The following is an 18,240-nucleotide window of genomic DNA, read 5'->3' as shown; positions in this document are numbered from 1 at the left end:
CTTACAGAACAAGTTGACTATTCTTCAAACACCTTCAAACACCCCACTTCACAATGGTGTACCCATGTAACGTGGTATTGGAGCTTACTTTCAAACTCTGACTCACACCTGCCTTGGAGCTCCGAAATGGCAATCTATACCTCAGCTACCTACAAATACAGGACAGCTTTACAAAAACCATAAAACTCCCTAAAACTATGAGCTGATGAAAGACAGGATCATAAAAGAATACAAGCACTGGTTTGCTCATGGCTTCTTAGGGAAAGCAGCCAGGCTATAGAGACTGCACCTCTCCAGGCCAAGGTTTCAGCTTTGTGCCAGACTTTGGTGTAAGAGTTGACCGAAAACAACTTACAAAAAAATTCCACTGTACTTAAGATCTGTTGCAATCTAGGCATCTATTGCTAATGAACTGTAAAAACATTTCAGTACTTTCTCACTTTGCTAATTCAAAGGTTGCAATTTTAGTAGAGTCATTTGCTTTTTTAATTTTTTTTGCTACATTTATGTCTTTCTAACTTTCAAGACATCTCTGAGAAATAAACAAAGTCAACTCTCTGCTCCACTAGAATCCTTCAAATATGTGTCAGAAAGAAACAGAAAAACAGGTAAACACTGTAAAGTCATGAACAAGACAGGCAGGCATAATCTGTCTACAACTTGCACGAATGGTGATTTTGCTAGTGCACCATTAGCAATAATGACCATGCTTCAATCAGCAGCATATTACTAGAAAGTCAATACTATATGGCATTTTTTTTTTTCAAATGTAAGAGTAGATACGTAATATGTACTCCTTTCAAGCATGCATACAGCATTGAAAAGGTCCTTGGTGGTTTCTTAGTGCTGGGAACTCCTATTGCCATGTTTGCATCCATCTTAACAATTTCCAAGTTGTTTCATATGAGACTCTGACTATAAAAAGACTGGAGACCGTCAAAATGAAATCAAGTCTTGCAAGAGGGTAGTTATGGAAGTTACAGATAGTGACTTGTAGCTCTAACATCCACAAAAAGCTTGTATTTCTTAACGCTTCTCCGATTTCCTCTTGACATGAATTCTGAGAAGAAAACTCATGTTTATTGATGTTAACAGCTAGATGACTATACAGGTTTGCTGCTATTGTACAGTGGATAAATTCCTCTGAGAGTTTTAACTCCTATTTCTATGACTCTTTCCCCTTTTTTTTCCTTGGTGTTGGGGTGAGAGTTGTGAGAGGGTTTTTTTTGTTTTGTTGTGTTGTTGTTGGTTTTTTCCTTGTTTTTTTCCCTACTAGCAATAAAATCGAATTTGTAGCCCTAGTAGTATACCCTCTGTCTATATAGTGCTGTGAGATGTCCCCATGGATATTTCACATGGCCTAAGCAACCCAAAGGGATGTAAAATGCCACATTATAATTTGCTGTGTGGATCAAAACAGTGTCTGTGCTCTTGCAGTATTGGCACTTTCTGCATGTCCTAGACAAGGTCAGAAGCTCATTATAGCAATCAAATTCAAGCAAATAATCAATTCTGTCTACATCAGCTGCATTTTCCCTTAACTTTTCCTTTAGCTCTCCCTCCTCTCAAGCAAAAAATGTTTACAAGCAAGTATTTGATGTTAATGCTATTATGCTCCCATGTCTTACTTGTGCCCTTTCTATCCACATATTAAAAATGCAAAATAGTTTTCAATCAACCTCTGTCAACTTCTGAAAATAATCTGCAGAGACATCAGCTGTTATTTGTCAACAGAGATTAATTAGATTGGATGTACACAACCATTCAGATACACAAATCTTCCCTTGATTTTACAGAAAAAAAGTAATGAAATTATATTTCCAGCAAAATGCTGTATTTTAGATAACTAAGAAAATTGTAAATATATGTCTTTGTTCAGCTATAAAAGTGTGCCATGTGTCACAATACTGTGCACTTTATACATAAAAAGAAACTACAGTTGAAAGAGAGTGAAAGAGAGAAGGGAATGAAAAAAGAAAGATAAATCAAAGGAGATAAACAGTGAAAGAAAAAAGTGAAAGAGAGACAGAAAGAAAGAAAGAAAGAAAGAAAGAAAGAAAGAAAGAAAGAAGAAAGAAAAGAAAGAAAGAAAGAGAAAGAAAGAAAGAAAGAAAGAAAGAAAGAAAGAAAGAAAGAAAGAAAGAAAGAAAGAAAGAAAGAAAGAAAGAAAGAAAGAAAGAAAGAAAGAAAGAAAGAAAGAAAGAAAGAAAGAAAGAAAGAAAGAAAGAAAGAAAGAAAGAAAAAAGAAAAAGAAAGAGAAAGAGAAAAAGAGAAAGAAAAAGAGAAAAAGAGAAAGAAAAAGAGAGAAAGACAGGAAGAAAGAGGAAGAAAGAAAGAGGAAGAAAGAAAGAGGAAGAAAGAAAGAGGAAGGAAGGAAGAGAGAAAAAGAGACAGAGGGAGAGAGGGAAAGAGACTCGAGACACAATGCTACCTGTCATCCCTGTTCTGTTGCTATATCTGTGCCTGCTCTGAAGAAATTGACTGAAGCTAATCAAGAGTCTTTCTCTAAGAATAAAGACCATATATATTACATGCATGAACACCACATTACATATAAATAACATTAGAGAGATGTTTAAATAACTGTTTGCCACATTAGTAATTTGCTTTCTTTTTTAACTTTAACTGTTCAAATCGACTGATTTCAAATAAACTGTAACCATACCTTTCATGGAATAAGAAATCCTTCAGAAGTTTTTCCGTCCGTTTCTAAACAGCAGTGAAAGCGATGAAATGCATAGCTAGCTGGGATCCAGTTCTGTGAATCTTGATCTTTAAAAGAAATAAGAACGCTAAGCAAGACGCAACCTTTCAACTGGGGCAGCATTTGCAACTCTCTTTGAATAACTCTGCAACTTTTGCAAACTGAAAAACAGTTCCGTTCAGCATCATCCCAGCAGCTGGCTTCCACGTGACGTCAGTGCACAGAGGATGGTTTTAAAGCCATCTCTTCCAACCCCCAGCTCTGTAACTTTATATCTCCTCATATTTTGTGTAAACAACTCCAAGTCCAGGACATTTTTAGGTTTTATAGCACAGTCCAGTCTTTAAAGCTTGCCAGAGCAGTCAGTGTTAACATTAATGCTATGACAATAGGCAATTTTAGGTTTCTTTTATTAGTGTCCATGCTGTAAAAGAAGATTCTTTGCTGCCTTTCAGATCCAGTTTTCAGGGTTGTATTTTTTAGTATGACCATTTTGAGCTTTGCAACTTGATCCTCATAAACTGCTTTGTGAAGGGAGTTTGTTTAAAGCAGCAGTTTTGTTGGTTAACAGCTATCTTAAAGAGCTAAAAGCAAACCACCCCTCCCTAAAATCTTTTTCTGTGTTCTAAATATGCTATTGCTTATGAAGTGCAGAATTATTGGGCACTGTGTAATCCTACTGTCTTGCATTCTGGGAATAGTGATAATGATTTCTTTGGGATATACCCAAATATTCCTGCTACTTTATAAGGTTTCTGGATCAGATTCTTTGGTCTGTTAAGGTACTTTGTGTCTCAGCAAAGCAAAGTGCTTGAAGTTGGATGGACGATATCCCTTGCGCAGGGAAACTCATCTCTGGCATAAGATTAGCAAGGAACGTCCAAAGCCACCTCAGCCTGGATTTAAAGCACTGGGAGTGACCATAGCAAGTGTCGGCATGGGGTGAGGGAAGGGAACGTGCGTGACAAAAATGATCCAGCAAGTGCAAGCCCACGGGAGTCCCTGAAGCCAGCGTAGCGAAATTTAGCTGCTCCCCCTGCTGAGCTGCAGGCAGGAGGAGCTCAGATGGCTCCTTGCATCCCTGCCCACCACAGTATCTCTCCTGTTGCACTACGTAACAAATTGTTTACGTTTGTCACACTGAGAGAGACCCCCCGGGCAGAAGCTTCAGGCACATACCACCGCCCTGCCGCATACTTGTTCTTGGACGCGTCTGTGGACAGTGATTGAGGCCACCCATAGTCCGAAAATTCACATTTCAAGGAATGTTTGTCTCCACCTGTACCTGGAGAAGGGCCACAAAATACTTGGCTTGCACAGCATAAAACTCTGGACAAATTCTGCTATCAGATGGGTGTCTTCAAATGCACTAAGCAGGAGTGATGTATGATTTTGTGGGCAGAGCAGCTGATGACAAGAGGATCAGTGAGATGAAGGACGCGATAGGAGGATTCACACGTCCTTTGCTCAGTCAGCACTCTCCTCTTTAGAACAATAAAGTTTTATCTGTGATAAAATCCATGCACAGCATAAAGATTTTAGCTCTGGGTGCATTTTATAGTAAATACCAAAGCAGGTTTCAGGGAAAACACATTTTTTCTCCTTATATGGTCTAGCTGTAAGTCTCAGTGAATACATTACTTAGGTGCTTATTCTGCTCCCATGTAGCACAAATAACGGGGCTTGTGAGAATTTCAAAGATGATCTAAAAAGCGAACAAAGATGCCCAAGTACATGACTGAACGTTCTTGAAGAAAATCCTCAGCCTCTGAACTCTGAGGATTTAAAAATTCCCTGTTCATAAAGCAACAGTGTGACTTTCTTTTGGGAGGTTACGTCCCAACACGCCAGCTGACATGGCTGGGAGCAAAGCCTGAGTGCCTGGGAGCAGAACCAAGCCCACAGCTGGAGGCCAGGTGCCACAGTGCTGCCTCCTCCCCAAAGCCAGCACAGCTGCACCACTGCAAATGAAGATAGGCTCTGAAGAGTTTTTTACTCTTATCCATCAGCATAGGCTATTATTCTTGTGTCTTCAGTACTGCTAACTCAATGCCCCTTGTCTTGTAACATGAACTCTTTGAAGTAAAACAGTAAAATTAAAGAAAACAATGGACTGAATCCCAGACTTGAGTTTTCACTCAGGCAAAATCCTACATTTCTGTCAGCGTGAGGAATTAGAAATGTGTGAGACTGAGTGGCTTATTAGAAGACAAGAGCTGGACCCCACTCATAGGTCAAAGGGCTATGCTAAACTCATAGAATGGTTAGGGTTGGAAGGGACCTTAAAGATCATCTAGTTCCAACCCCCCTGCCATGGGCAGGGACACCTTCCACTAGATCAGGTTGCTCAAAGCCTCATCCAGCCTGGCCTTGAACACTTCCAGTGATGGGGCATCCACAACTTCTCTAGGCAACCTGTTCCAGTGCCTCACCACCCTCAGAGCGAAGAATTTCTTCCTTAGATCTAATCTAAATCTCCCCTCTTTCAGTTTAAATCCATTGCCCCTTGTCCTATCACTACATGCCCTTGTAAAAAGTCCCTCTCCAGCTTTCTCACTCTAATATGGCAAAGGCAGAGAAAAGTTGGGACAAAGAAAACATGAAGCAAGCTCGAAAAACTCAGGTTCATTGCTCCGGACACCCTTAAGTGTAGCAGTAGTGACTTTTGCTTTTGGGGAAAAAAAATTATCCAACAGCAGCAGATGAAGCAGCAAACGTGGCTTTCTGGCCTCTGGCACAGGCAAGATAAGCAGGAAGGCTGCTACAGGTTTATTATGTCTGACATACTGCTTCCACAGGCAAAGCGTACTTTGTCCATACCTGGTATCAGCTCCGCTTGTGTTAAAAGTCAGCATCTCAACAAAAAAGGTGCAAGTGCATTTTGAACAAGCGCTCTGCTAAATTTCACTTCATCATGCAAGACTGAAGACAAAGGAGCACCCATGAGTTTCAGCATGAGCTACAACCTGATTACATACTCAGGGTACTGTGTATTCTGGTTAACAGTCTACAAGCGAGATCATGTTAGAGCATCTTCAGTTCTGCTGTACTAGCTTGGTTATGACGCAGCCATTTTGCTATGTCCACATAAATTTGGTAACAAGAAGGAAGAACAGCACTGGTGCCACTGTAATCAACCCAACCACAACATGAGATTCCTGAACGATGCTGCTTTTTACACCTCGATAATCTTGGCAAATACATTTCAGGAGTGGATATATAGACTGGGAAATGGGCAGAAGGGAATACACATTCTGTCTCCTCTTACCATCGTGCACTTCTGCAATAGCATATAGCTTAGTGGAGAAATAGAGCCAACAAAGTGTTATGTCATGTCACTTCTTCAAGGTTACATTGGAAATCAGTGGCAGATACTTTAGAGGTTTACTTTAAATAGAGACACTGTAATTTTCCCCATAGGCAACTGCATGTGTAATGGCAAAAGTCGGGTTTGAATATCACTTCCCCTGGCATTAAATCAGAGACAGAAACGTAAGCCAATGGGAATTATGTTCCTGATACTGATGCCTTTAGAAGTCTCCTGCTCACCTATCAAATTCTGGGGTGACTAAGGGGAAGGGCATCTAATGTCCTAAAGCTCTGCTTGTTTTCGTAAACAACTCCCAAAGTTCATGTGCAGTTCATCTCTTTTTATAACACATATTTAGACAGCCATGTTTTTGGCAATTTTCTATTTTCCGACTGCCAGGCATATTTCTGCACTATAACACCTGCTCTCTTCTAGTTTTTATTCTGAAGCACTGGTGACATGTGTCAGCAGACACTTCTTCTATCTCTAACTGGAGCTTCAGGCGTGGGTATTTGTGGTTGAAAGAAATATTTCGCGTCCTGGAGAAGATGATCCTTCTAGTAGCATGGGAATTTTTCAGTAACAGTAAAGAAAATATTTGTAGAGGTATTTTGTCAGGGCATTCAGAGCTGACTCTAAATAGGAAACAAATTTAATTGCACTTATCTGGTTGCATTATTTTCTAAATGACATAAAAGTTCATTGGAGTGACTGCTGATTTACGCAAGTGTAAAAATGTCCGAATTAGATCTATATACACCAGATCTCTTCTTTCTGAAAGAACATGGAATGAATTTCCTAGGAACACAGGAAACAATCTTTCAGAGAAACGTAAAACTAAGGCAATCTCGGGATTCAAATTCAATGACATTTTTGCCAGAATATTCATATTTCACCAGAACGTTCCAAAACGGGAACTGTGACTCTACTATCAGTATAACTAAGATTGGAACTGATAGGTAACCTGGCATATCCACTTTGTTGCCACATATAAGCAAAATCTTGTATTTTTCTTTTTATCGCTCTTCAGAATTACAGGCTCTGAGGCAGACAGAATCTAGCGACGCAGCAGTGTCCTGTCTGTCTCTGCCCTGCCTGACTCCCACACACTGACTCCCGCTATAGGATGTGGACGTGTTCAGCTGCATGTACTCATGCACCTGTGAGGTGGACTTTGTCCATCAGGCCAGTAACTAAGCAGGGAGAACCTGTTTCCTTTCTTGGCAAGTATAATAAGTGCATTTCTTTGTGAGACCAAGTTATTTCAATTTAGCAAGACACAGAACACTTATTTCTTTGGCTAGATGTTATCTTCCAGCTATGGAGAGATGTCCATACTAATTTTAGTAGTTTTCTCAGCAGCTTTTAAAATAGTGAAAGACAGAACTTCTCTGCAGTATCTGGTGCAAAACAGATAAGCAGCTCCAATCACTCCCTTCAAGTTGAATGCAGATGGACATGAAAAACACATCTCGTTTCTCATTGAAATTTCTCTGTATTGAGGTTTGCAGGGGTCCTCACTGTTCTCCTGGCTCATCACAGATTCAAAGACTGTGGGGAGCTTCTAAAATGATTTTGTATGTTTTAATTTCAGATTGTAGCCTGTGCAAAAGCTCCCTAAATGTCCCAAAAGGTCTCAGCTTTGATTTGCTTTGTTGATGTCTGATAGAATTAGGATGAGGAAAGCTCCAGCTATATGCAAGAAGAAACACTGTGAGAAATCAATGGGGTTATAATTGCCACAGGTTAACTCCACCTTTTGTCTCAAGAGGTTCATCCTCACCTTTTCTGATTTCTGAGAAAGAAGCAAATCTTTCCTGATTACTTCCAAGATATATCCAATCTATAAATTCACTGTATTAAACTTTCCTACTACTTTGCAGTAGTACTGTTACTGATACACTCAGTGTAAATCAAACCCTCTCCACTTGTCTTTACTACATAAAAGGCTGAGAAAGGTATGAACAAGCGTGGGTTAAAATCTGAAAGCCCAAAACTACAGATTACATTTAAGTATGATTTCTTCTCTTTCATGGGATTGAGCCAGTAACATTTAAGAAAACTCAAATTATTTTCCTTCCCCCAAGGGAGACATTCAAACAGAAAGCAGCACAAAAAGTCCGACTCCTACTAAGATTTGATATGACAAGTTTAAGCCTCAAATTATTATCCTTTTAATGTACAAATTGCAATTCCATGGGGAAAAAAAAAAAGAATTTCTCAAGCAGTTGCTGAAAATTTTCTTACAGCAGTTGCTGAGAGAAAAAACAGCAAAAGGGGCCTTTCTCAGTGATTTGAGAACTATCTTAACAGTTACAGAAATTCACTGTGAAAGGATGATATGCTTGACCATATCTTGCCATAATAGTTTCTAATATGTGGAACCTAACTTTGAGGCAACAGAGCATAAATCAGAGCAGCTTAGAAACTCCTCAAAATTACTTTGGGCTCAACTTGCTCTTTAATCAGGACACCAGGCATGGCTATCTATTAATATCATATATATAGATTATCATTTCCTTTAGGTATATCTTGCTAACTACAAAATAAATAATCCCCTGATAGGAGTAAGTATTTGGATTAAATCAAGGTTAAGTGATTTAACTGATCAAGGTTAGTACAACTGCAGAGTATGCTGAGGGAAAGCTAGACAAACAAGTTGAAAAACACAAGCTTTGTTTAATACTGAATATTGCGAGTGTACTAACTTTTTTGCTCTCATAAAATAAATTTTATTGCCCGACCTCTGCTTCCCTCTGCGAGGTTTCCCTCAAAACGGTGTCTCTCTGCTATTTCAGGTAGCAGAGCACAACCCAGGCACGGAGCTGAACCGTTCTCACTGGGGAATGAGTTCAGTGAACAGAGTGCTAGCATGATAAATCAAAGGGATTCCTTATTGCCAGGTAGAAAAACAGCTGCTTTATTTATTACTAGATTTTTTATCATGGCATCTGCACAAAAAAATATCATTAATACACTTGCTTTTTAAATGATCGCCTTTGGAGAAATCACATTTGTAGGACTCAATGATTTCAACATAGGTTGAATAAAATAGAAAAGAAAACTGAGCTCCATCGGGCGTTTCAGCTGAGATTTTCATAGTGGGAGATCTACGGTTTGTAGGAACTGCCTACGTTCAGTGTGACAGAAAGATCACGAGTCTCTCAGTGCAGCCTCTCACAGGCAAGACAGAGATGTTCAGTGACTACTGATGCACACCCAGGTACACAAGCTTTCCTCACCTATGGTCGCTAGCTCCCAATGACACGGTTAGACGGGGGTCGCTCAGCAAGCCAAGAGTCACCATGTTCATTCAAAACTCGTTTTGAAACCTGGAGAGAGAATCCAGAGCCCTGGCGTCCACAGACTGAAAAATGTTATCTGATAAACTTGGTTGTTAGGAAAAGATGTTTGGCATCAGACAAGGTGACTAGCGTTACTCTCTTCAGCGCAAGTCAGACCGGAGTGTGGCCGATTTTCTAGAGCACAGAGAGAATGCAGCCAGCCTACATCCCTCAGAAGACTCCTCACCTACTCTGATACCTCCTCCTCGTGCATCTCATTCTCAGGGGCTCCAGCTCCTTACACATTTCCAGGTACAGTGCTCTCTATACCAACCATTCTGATTTTGTCCCCTCCATGGTGTCTAATCCACATAATACAGTGCTGAAAAATATTATCATCGCAATCATGCAAAATATATACAAGCTGTGACATACAATTGCGGAATACACATAGAATGGGGTTTTATTATTCATATGTGGCTACACAAATTCTTTTTTTGGGAGTGGGAAGAGAAAAGGAACTGACTCTTCACACCCACTCTGCATATTTTTGTTTTGCTTCAGATTTGGTGCAAATTAATGAATATTAAATTGCTTCCAGTCACTCAAGAATTTTTTATTCAAAAATGATAAAACCAGATGAAGTGAAAAATACCATTTTCTGTTTGCTTACCTGGAACACTGCAGTGAGTGGGTTTCCTATTCAACTGGGTGACTTTTTGGTACATTTTTGCAGGGTTTTTTTGTTTTGGTTTGGTTTTGGCAAATAAGTAGTCTTCAGTGTTTTTACAGCAGTGGCTATGACAGAAACTATGTCTCTTGCACTTCTTATCTTGGAGGGTGGACAAAATAAACAAACTGAAAATAATACTACAATGAACAGTAAATGATGAATGGCTTACAGTACAAAAAACAGTGTAAAAAGGAAGACAAGTTTAAATATTGTTGTGTATGAAAGGGATGAAAATAATACAAGGATGAGAATAAGTAAAATGATAGGCTGGAACATCTGGGAAAGTAAATACAAAGACAAAGAGAACAGTCAATTAATGGAATAGCAAGTCCAAAGTTTCAACAAAATAAATAGTGAATCAGACTATGCTTGTGGAGGGACCAAGTGCCCATCTCCCATTGACTTCAGTAGGAGTTCTGCATGGTCAAGCCCGGAAATGTCCAATTTAGCTATTGCTGTTCTTTGTTTAGAGAAAATACTAACTAGTTTGCTTTAAATTTGTATAAACCCATGCAGTGCTCTGCCTTTAAGCTAATGGGAGCTCTACAAGCTCAGCGCTATTGCTAGATCAGAAAGTGAGCATGCTAAATGCCGTTTCTGTTTGATTTCATGCAATACATGTATAGTAATTGATTAGCTTTAAACTCACTGCGTCTGTGACTTTCTGATACAAGGAAACAAAAGACTAATTAGTCAGCATAGGAATAAGAAATAATAGCTTTCAGCTTCACCTGGCAACAACTTTGACTGTAAACTAGCAGGATAGCACAAAGTAAATTAACACAGCAAGAGACTTACTAAAACATTGGATAATACCACGAGCAATAACAAGATTTGCCAACTATAGGATTGCATGATAAGATCAGGGTAGGTAATTTTCATTATTCACGGCAAAACATCTCGAGTCAGCAAGGAATTTGCTCCCCAAAACCTCTCTGGAACAATTCTACATAAAAATGAACTACAGAAAAAGATGCTAGTCACTGCTGCATGTAAGCAATGACCCATAGGCCTTCAACAAGATATAATCAGTTACAGCAATTCCAATATTCACACCACCGTGTGGCTCTGTGATGCTGTAAAGTAGATTTGTACGGTTTATTTTTCTCTGTGGTTTGTCATATTCTCTACAATTTTGGAAATTTTATGTTTCCTCCTGTTTGAAATTTATAAGATTTTCTTTTCATTCATTTAACAGTAACACAACCACTAAGAAAACAATCACATTCATTTATGTGCCAAAAATGCTGTCTGCATTGCCTTTACTGGCAGTGAAGGCACAACTCTGGCAAACGCAGTTGCAAAGCCAGAAAGGAGTAAAATCTTCCACCTCCTAGAGCATAATTCTTTTAATATCCAGGAGACCAGACTTATTCACAAACAGCCCCATTGGTAGAACAAGGTTTCATATGGCCAAATGAGGATTTAAAATAATTTAAGAAATAGCGATTTTTGTCTGCTGTCTAGAATAAAGAACTTCCACGTGCCGTACAGCGAATTTGAGGCTTAATTCACTTGGCAGAGCCTTTTTACCTGTAGGCTGTAATAAGTAAAAGTCTACCTGACTCACTGACAAAGGTTCATCTGCACTTCGATCATCCGAAGACTTTGGAACTTCAAGTCTGTCGATGAAAGCCTGGAGCTCTTTCCTGAAGGCCTTCATCTGCGCGTTGATCCGGTAAAGAAGCTCATGTTCACGTATTCTGCTGCCATCGTCTTCCTCATCCATCAGTCCAAAGAGGTCTCCGTTAGCCACATAAATTCTCGCCTCTGTTATGATGGTGCTCGTGTCAGAAATCAGGCGATCTATTGTCTTGCCCAGCCGCTCAGCTTCAGAGCGAATGTCCTTCATCTGCTGCCTGTCAGTGAAGCTTTTCTGCCACCCAGATGGTGTCGGATAAAAAGACCTCGTGGGTGTCAGGCACCGAATGTTGCGTACCTCTTCAGAGTCGCTTTCCCCACCGATGGGGCCTTCCCTCTTGCGGTGAGGGGGGCGGGAATCATCATCACTCTCTTTTTTTCCGGCATCGCTCTCCGCATCGCTGTCTCTGGGACTGCCACGGATCCCAAGATGAGAGGCCAAGTCATAGCGTTGCATGTTGGACATTAAGACTCTGTTCTCATACTGGAGTTGCATGACTTTGCCACTCAGCTCGTTGATCTGCATTCGCGCAGCTTTTAGCTCCTCCTGCAACGCTTCCGTCTTGGCATTATCGTGATGCCTGGAGCTCTCATGGGCCCCAGACTTGTACTTGTATTTGTTCAGCTCAGCTGTTATGCGCTTGTTTTGTTCTTCCAAGTCAGCTAAATTTCTCCTCAGCAATTCTGTTTCATCTTCTACTAGCTGCAAATGCTGCCGTAATTCTGACAGGGATTCACTCTGCTCTCCCAAGAGCGGGTTAGCAGTCCCTGAGAAATCATCTCCTCTTAAATCATCAAGCTCTGCTTTCAGTCCTCTATTTTCTACTTCTAATTCCACTATTTTCCTCCCAAGAATGTTAGCTTCCTCCTCCACAAGTCTCAGTCGAAGCTTGAGTTCAGCTTCTCTTGTGGTAGGTGGCCCACCTGCTTCACCTTTTGGCAAGGGACTGTCCAAATCCCCATAAAATGATCTATATTTTTGCAGCTCATGTTCGAATCTGTCTTTCTCTTTATCAATCTTAGCCATTTTCTTCCTCATCAAGGCTGCTTCTTCTTTGACAAATTGTAGCTGGCATTTCAGGTCTTCATTGTCCTCCTTAGAAAAAAGAAAAAGTAGTATTTGAAGAAACTGGACGTAAAACAGGAGACCTCCAGTGGATGGTCTTAAATTACAGAATTAAGAGTCGCAGGTACATAGTTTTAGATACTAAGAGATTTTCCTGCAATCGTCTTTTCCCTGATCAATAGATTAAAGATAGGGAAATAAATACTTCAATTTAAAAGAGGGGAAAAGACTATTTTACTTGCAACTAAAGTTTGCACAGTCCCCAGAAAATACATTGGGAGGGGCTTGTAAAAAATCCTTATATTTTCTAGGCTTGTAACACTGTAATAAACTATAGTGTTCAAAACTCCTGAAGTCAGCACAAAGGGCCTATAATCTTGTTTCACTGATGCTCCCATTTACTTATTTTGCCTAAAACACAGACTACATGAAAGCTGGTGGGTTCTGTTGGGGCACCAGTGGTTTGTTTATGTGTTTATGTGGTCCTTGACATAGTGTTGTCTCACTGCAGATCTAGGGTAAGAGCTCTCCTTTTCACAGCATACAAGAAAACAAAGAGCAAGGAAACAAGCAAGCAAAGTGCAAATCTACAAACCATGTACATCATTTCCATAGTGTTCCTGAAGCCTCTACATGAGAACCCAGTCTACTGTTATCACAACATACCTCTGTTGGTGTCTGCTGTGACTTTTTTTCTGATTTTGGTAGGTCTTTGCTCCCTCTTCTTTTCAGTGATTGCTGCAACAACAACAAAACAAGATGCATGGAATATTTCACTAAAAGGTGTATAATTCAGTCACTCTTTTAAAACATAGTCAAATGCAACTATAAAGGCATTAATTTCCAGTAAACCTTGAGATATCAAATACAGAGGGGAGACACAGCTGCCCAAAAATGACACAACAATGTTATGCAAGTCGAATATGGGTTTAATCAGTCTATTGACTTTTTTATTCAACACAATTTAAGACTAGTGCATAATGAATGTTTAACACATGACAAGAGAGGTAAGAAAGCAGGTATCCCAAGTGGTATCTTACAGATGGGAAAGCTGAGGCAAGTAGCAAAACCCAGTTGCCCATTTGACATTAACCCTAACGAGATCAAGGCACTTAAAGATGTGTCTAGCCAGACATCTAGCCTTAGCTTAGTGGTAGGCACGCTACATAAAACGATGTCACTGAGTTCTCGGCAGCTGACTTGAGTGTGCATCTACAAGCACACCTTTCTCTGTGTCCCACCCACAGGCTTCAAGCTTGCACTGTATTGTGGTCACACTTCTGTAGGTGCACACTGCAGACAAACTCATACATTGATCTGGTCACTAGGTTTGTTCTGTTTTCAGAACATATTCAAGTAAATACAATTTAAAACTGCTTGGACTATAAAGTCCTAGTCCTTAAGAACAGCACCACACAAACACATGTATGCACCACCATATGAGCTTCTTTGCTGTCTTCTGATCCGCTACGTAGCCAAAGCGAGTAGAAAAGAAACTCCTGCTTTTAGAGCAGGATGCACTGGGATCGAAGCCGACTAGCCTATCCAGCAAAAATCTCATAATTGCTGACAGCAGGAAGTTCGTTACTGGGCATGTGATAGCAGTGGAAAACTACAACCATCCCACTGTCAACACTCAATACAGATCATCAAGAAAACAGCAGGAGAGAGAAAAGCAAGTGAGAGAATATGATAATACACAACATCCCACTTGCAGCTGTTCCCAGTTTTTATGTTCCCCAGGTAAAATGTAGGCCCTGAGGCAGGGCAGTGATACAACCAACACCATCTCCCTCTGAGATTATTCTCTGGTAGAAGGATCCTTTGTGCTGCTGAGAATCCAACTGTATCTAAAAGCCATTCAGTTCCATACAGTGGGAATTAAAATATGCTCATAATCCTCAAGGAACAGAGTACAGTGGGTGAGTATGTTGTACACAACAATCCTGTGCAATCTTCACCTGCTAGTATTGATTGTTCTCTTTCTTCTGCAGATCATCCCTGTAACAAATACTAAGCTCATGGACTGCCCACTCCAAAGGAAAAGTCAATGCCATAGAAATGACTTCTATATAAATCTCAGCAACCATGAAAGATGATTTCTCATGAGGCTTTTTAATCAAATTCACTATAGAGTTATGCAAGAATTAAGAAAAACAACTTCAGATTCAGAATCAGAACTAAAATTCACAGATGGGTCCATCGAGAATCAGAGTTAAAATGTTAATATCTCTTGCAGAAACATTGAATGCTATCAGTAGACAAAAAAAAAATAAATCAAAGATTATTAGATGTAATAGCTAGATAGCTGGACAGGGGGGGTTGGACTAGATGACCTTTGAAGGTCCCTTCCATCCCTAGCCATTCTATGATTCTATGACAGCTGTGAATAACAAGCTTCTAAAGGAATCCAGAAAAGGCACAAAAAAACTGTTAAACTAATTCATTTTTTCACTTTAAATATACAGCCAACAGCTTTAGGATCCAGTCTACAAACAAACTGATTCTTCTCCAGGGTCACCCATCAGTTATCCTATTGCAGAAACAGTATATGCATGTGGAGGGTTTTTTGCTGGTTTTCTTTTTGAATTGGCAAATTTTATAAAGCATTAACCTCTCAGAGGAGTAGCTTCCTCCCCTGTATTACCACTCATTATACCACTGTGTATTATCACTTTACAAAACCCTTTCAAATCAGTTAGCACTGCAAACTTCTCCTTGCTCCAGATTCTTGCCAATGGCACCCACTGATAAAATAACTAAGGGCTAGTCAAACTATATTTCGGCTTGATTACCTAAATGTCTTCTATTCACCCTGCCAAGATCAGCATCTCTCCAGATATAATGAGGTTCTGAAATGCTGAGCTGCAAATTCATGTGTACCCTACAACTTTTCAGAAGGCAAGAGACGTATAAAAAATTATCCCACGACAAAATAAAAAAGAAACTACAAAGAGTGAAAAGTATTTTTCTAGATTTGATATAAAATGAAAAATCTATTTATCTCCTTTCTCTATATAATCTTTTTTGTTCCTTTTGGTAGTCAGGATAGCAACATTTTAATTACAACAATAGTTGTGGCTATGTAATGACTAGGTACTACTTTCTCTTCTGCTCCACTTGAATTACAACACACCATGCCACCATGCACAAAGCTTGTATTATTCACCAATGAAACGACGGTGTTTAGCAACAAAATTTTATAGCAGAAAGCAATGAAGAACATGCACAATTCAATTAGCAGGATGATTTGAGTAAGTGGATTAGGGCCAGTTGGAACTGGTATGATCGCTTTTCTTATGAAAAACACCATGAGACAACTTCAGATCACTAGAGGTTAAGATCTCACTTGCACATCTCAGCTGACAGATGACATCTGCAAAATCACAGTGCCCCATAACATCATGTTAGGTCACTGAGGTAATACTCATGCTGAACAAAGAATGCCTCATACCAAGCAGTATATCCTCCTATAAATAAGACATTTTTGAGACTGTTTTAAGACTATATTTCACAATTTAGAGTGGCTACTCCTTCTATCATTTCTTTCAAGCCTTGCACTTGTCTGCTCTTCCAATCCAATTTTCAACATTAAACAATTTATTTCTGCTAATGGAAAGAAATTTATCAACACAAAAAGCAAAAAGGAAAAAAAAATATTTCAAATAAACATATGGCAAAAACAAAAATAGCAACCCAGACTCCTACAAGTGAATCTTCATATTATCCCTGTGACTGGACACTATTAAAACTGTCTGCATGATGCTTGGTTTGACATACTAACAAATGTCAGACCGGGCAAGTGGGTGATTCAGCTACCCTCATGTACAAAATCTGTTTGTTCAAAAAATTTTGTGTTAGACCACCTTTTAATATAATTAACTACTCCTTGATCCTTTTCCCATGTCACAGTGTACCACAAAGCATACTGTAGTGCCACTAAAGCCACCTCTGCTGTTTTCTCAACTGTAGCAAAAAAAATCTATCCCTCATATTCCAGAACTCTCAGGTTTTGACAGTTTGTTGTGAAGGATAATTTAGAGGCTCAGGTAATTTTTCCTCCATATAATTTAAAAAATCATATTCAGTTCACTCTAATGATTATGAGTTTAAAAGACAAATAAGACTGCTTTTGCATCATCCGATCAGTAATGCTTACCAGTCAGCATTACAGTTTTTTATTGACCTTGAACCAAGTTACCCATCTGCAGGAGAAAAGAATAAGCAAAAAATGCATACAATACTGTTTCTACTATGGGGAGTTTGCTAAACTGCTCAAGTACTAATGAAATGCTTCAACAGTACTGGGGATAATAAGACTAGCAACTGGGGCATGTATCATTATATTGTATAATCTCTGCTTACCTCTGAAAGACTAGGAGACAAAACTGGGTTTGACCTGACTATTCTAGCATTCACTGTAGCCAGCACATGTGGGGCTGCATGTGTGTTCTGGCAATGCTGAGAAGTTTTCACAATCTAGATAAGGACCACAGATAATGTTTGTATTAGATGCACACCAGATCACAAGCAATGGGCAATTCTCTTGTGATGTTCAGCAGCATCAATTCTCCAGTGACCTTCACTGGAGTTTATCCAATGTCTTGCTGGAGATGCTAAGCACTTCTCAAGACCAGGTGGCATCCTTCTCTTGCCAGCCCTAAACTGCAACTCGAATGTGCAGTCCTAACATTATCTGTGATGCTCAGTGCTTCTCAGGTCTAAAAAGACCTGAAATCTACTCTGAGAGTAACACAATGCAGAAATAATAGCATCACACTCCACGGAGTAGAAAAACTGTAAAATGAACTCAAATTCTTGCTACCTGATCTTAAGCGACAGTAAATCTGTCAGCAATTAATAAAGAAGCTCTAAACAAAACATATCGAGATTTTTGAAGACCCTTAGGTTTGATTATTTCAACCTGATCTGGGGGTATATGATCTAAAAATCAAAGTAGGCAACACAGGAGGAATTTCTGACACATAAAGGGATTTATGGGTACACATAGGCCCCCATAACAGCCTTATCCCTCCTCTCAGAGCAGGCTAAGGCAAAGGGTGTGTAGCTTCTTGAATCTCCACAGCTGCAACCAAACCTTCTCAGCTGCACACAGCTATACTGTACATGGTCACAGTTAGCTGCCTCCCAACTGCTATGACAGCTCTGCAGAGCTTTCAAAAATCAGAGCAAACTTAACACCATCTTTACAATCTTGAACAGTCACTGAATATTGAACAACTTCTGGGTTGCACAAACTTGCCTCTGTCACAGAGTGACTATGACCAGGGAAATGGAAATTTGCCCTAAGACTCTCTGCATTTTCCCTTCGGTCAATATGGCCCGGTAGCTCGTGGAGCTGGATCAAAACAGACGCAAGACAGATTTTTTAGTTTACTGCCACCGACTCTAATTGAATGGATTAGAATATGTAGTAAAAACTAAATGGACACTATCCACGCTGGTAAATTGAAAATGCATTTTCTCCTCAAAAAACCCTTT

General features: G+C 39.6%; 1 protein-coding gene across 2 annotated transcripts in view; it reads right to left on the bottom strand.

Moving 5' to 3' along the window:
- Positions 1-10,196: 10,196 nt before the first annotated feature.
- MTCL3 (MTCL family member 3) overlaps positions 10,197-18,240 on the bottom strand; it is a 31,114-nt gene continuing 23,070 nt past the window's right edge. The window contains exons 4-7 of one of the 2 annotated variants that reach the window (XM_086632088.1): positions 13,405-13,476; positions 11,593-12,768; positions 10,681-10,695; positions 10,197-10,307 (exon numbers count right to left, since the gene is read on the bottom strand). In XM_086632088.1, coding sequence (XP_086488214.1) covers positions 10,197-10,307; positions 10,681-10,695; positions 11,593-12,768; positions 13,405-13,476 — 1,374 coding nt within the window. The remainder of the gene's footprint in view (positions 10,308-10,680; positions 10,696-11,592; positions 12,769-13,404; positions 13,477-18,240) is intronic. The other variant, XM_086632089.1, reaches the window with a different exon arrangement.

The sequence above is a fragment of the Tauraco erythrolophus genome, chromosome 2 (assembly GCF_009769465.1).
Source record: "Tauraco erythrolophus isolate bTauEry1 chromosome 2, bTauEry1.pri, whole genome shotgun sequence".
NCBI lineage: Eukaryota > Metazoa > Chordata > Aves > Musophagiformes > Musophagidae > Tauraco > Tauraco erythrolophus.
This window is presented reverse-complemented; position numbering and strand designations above follow the sequence as displayed.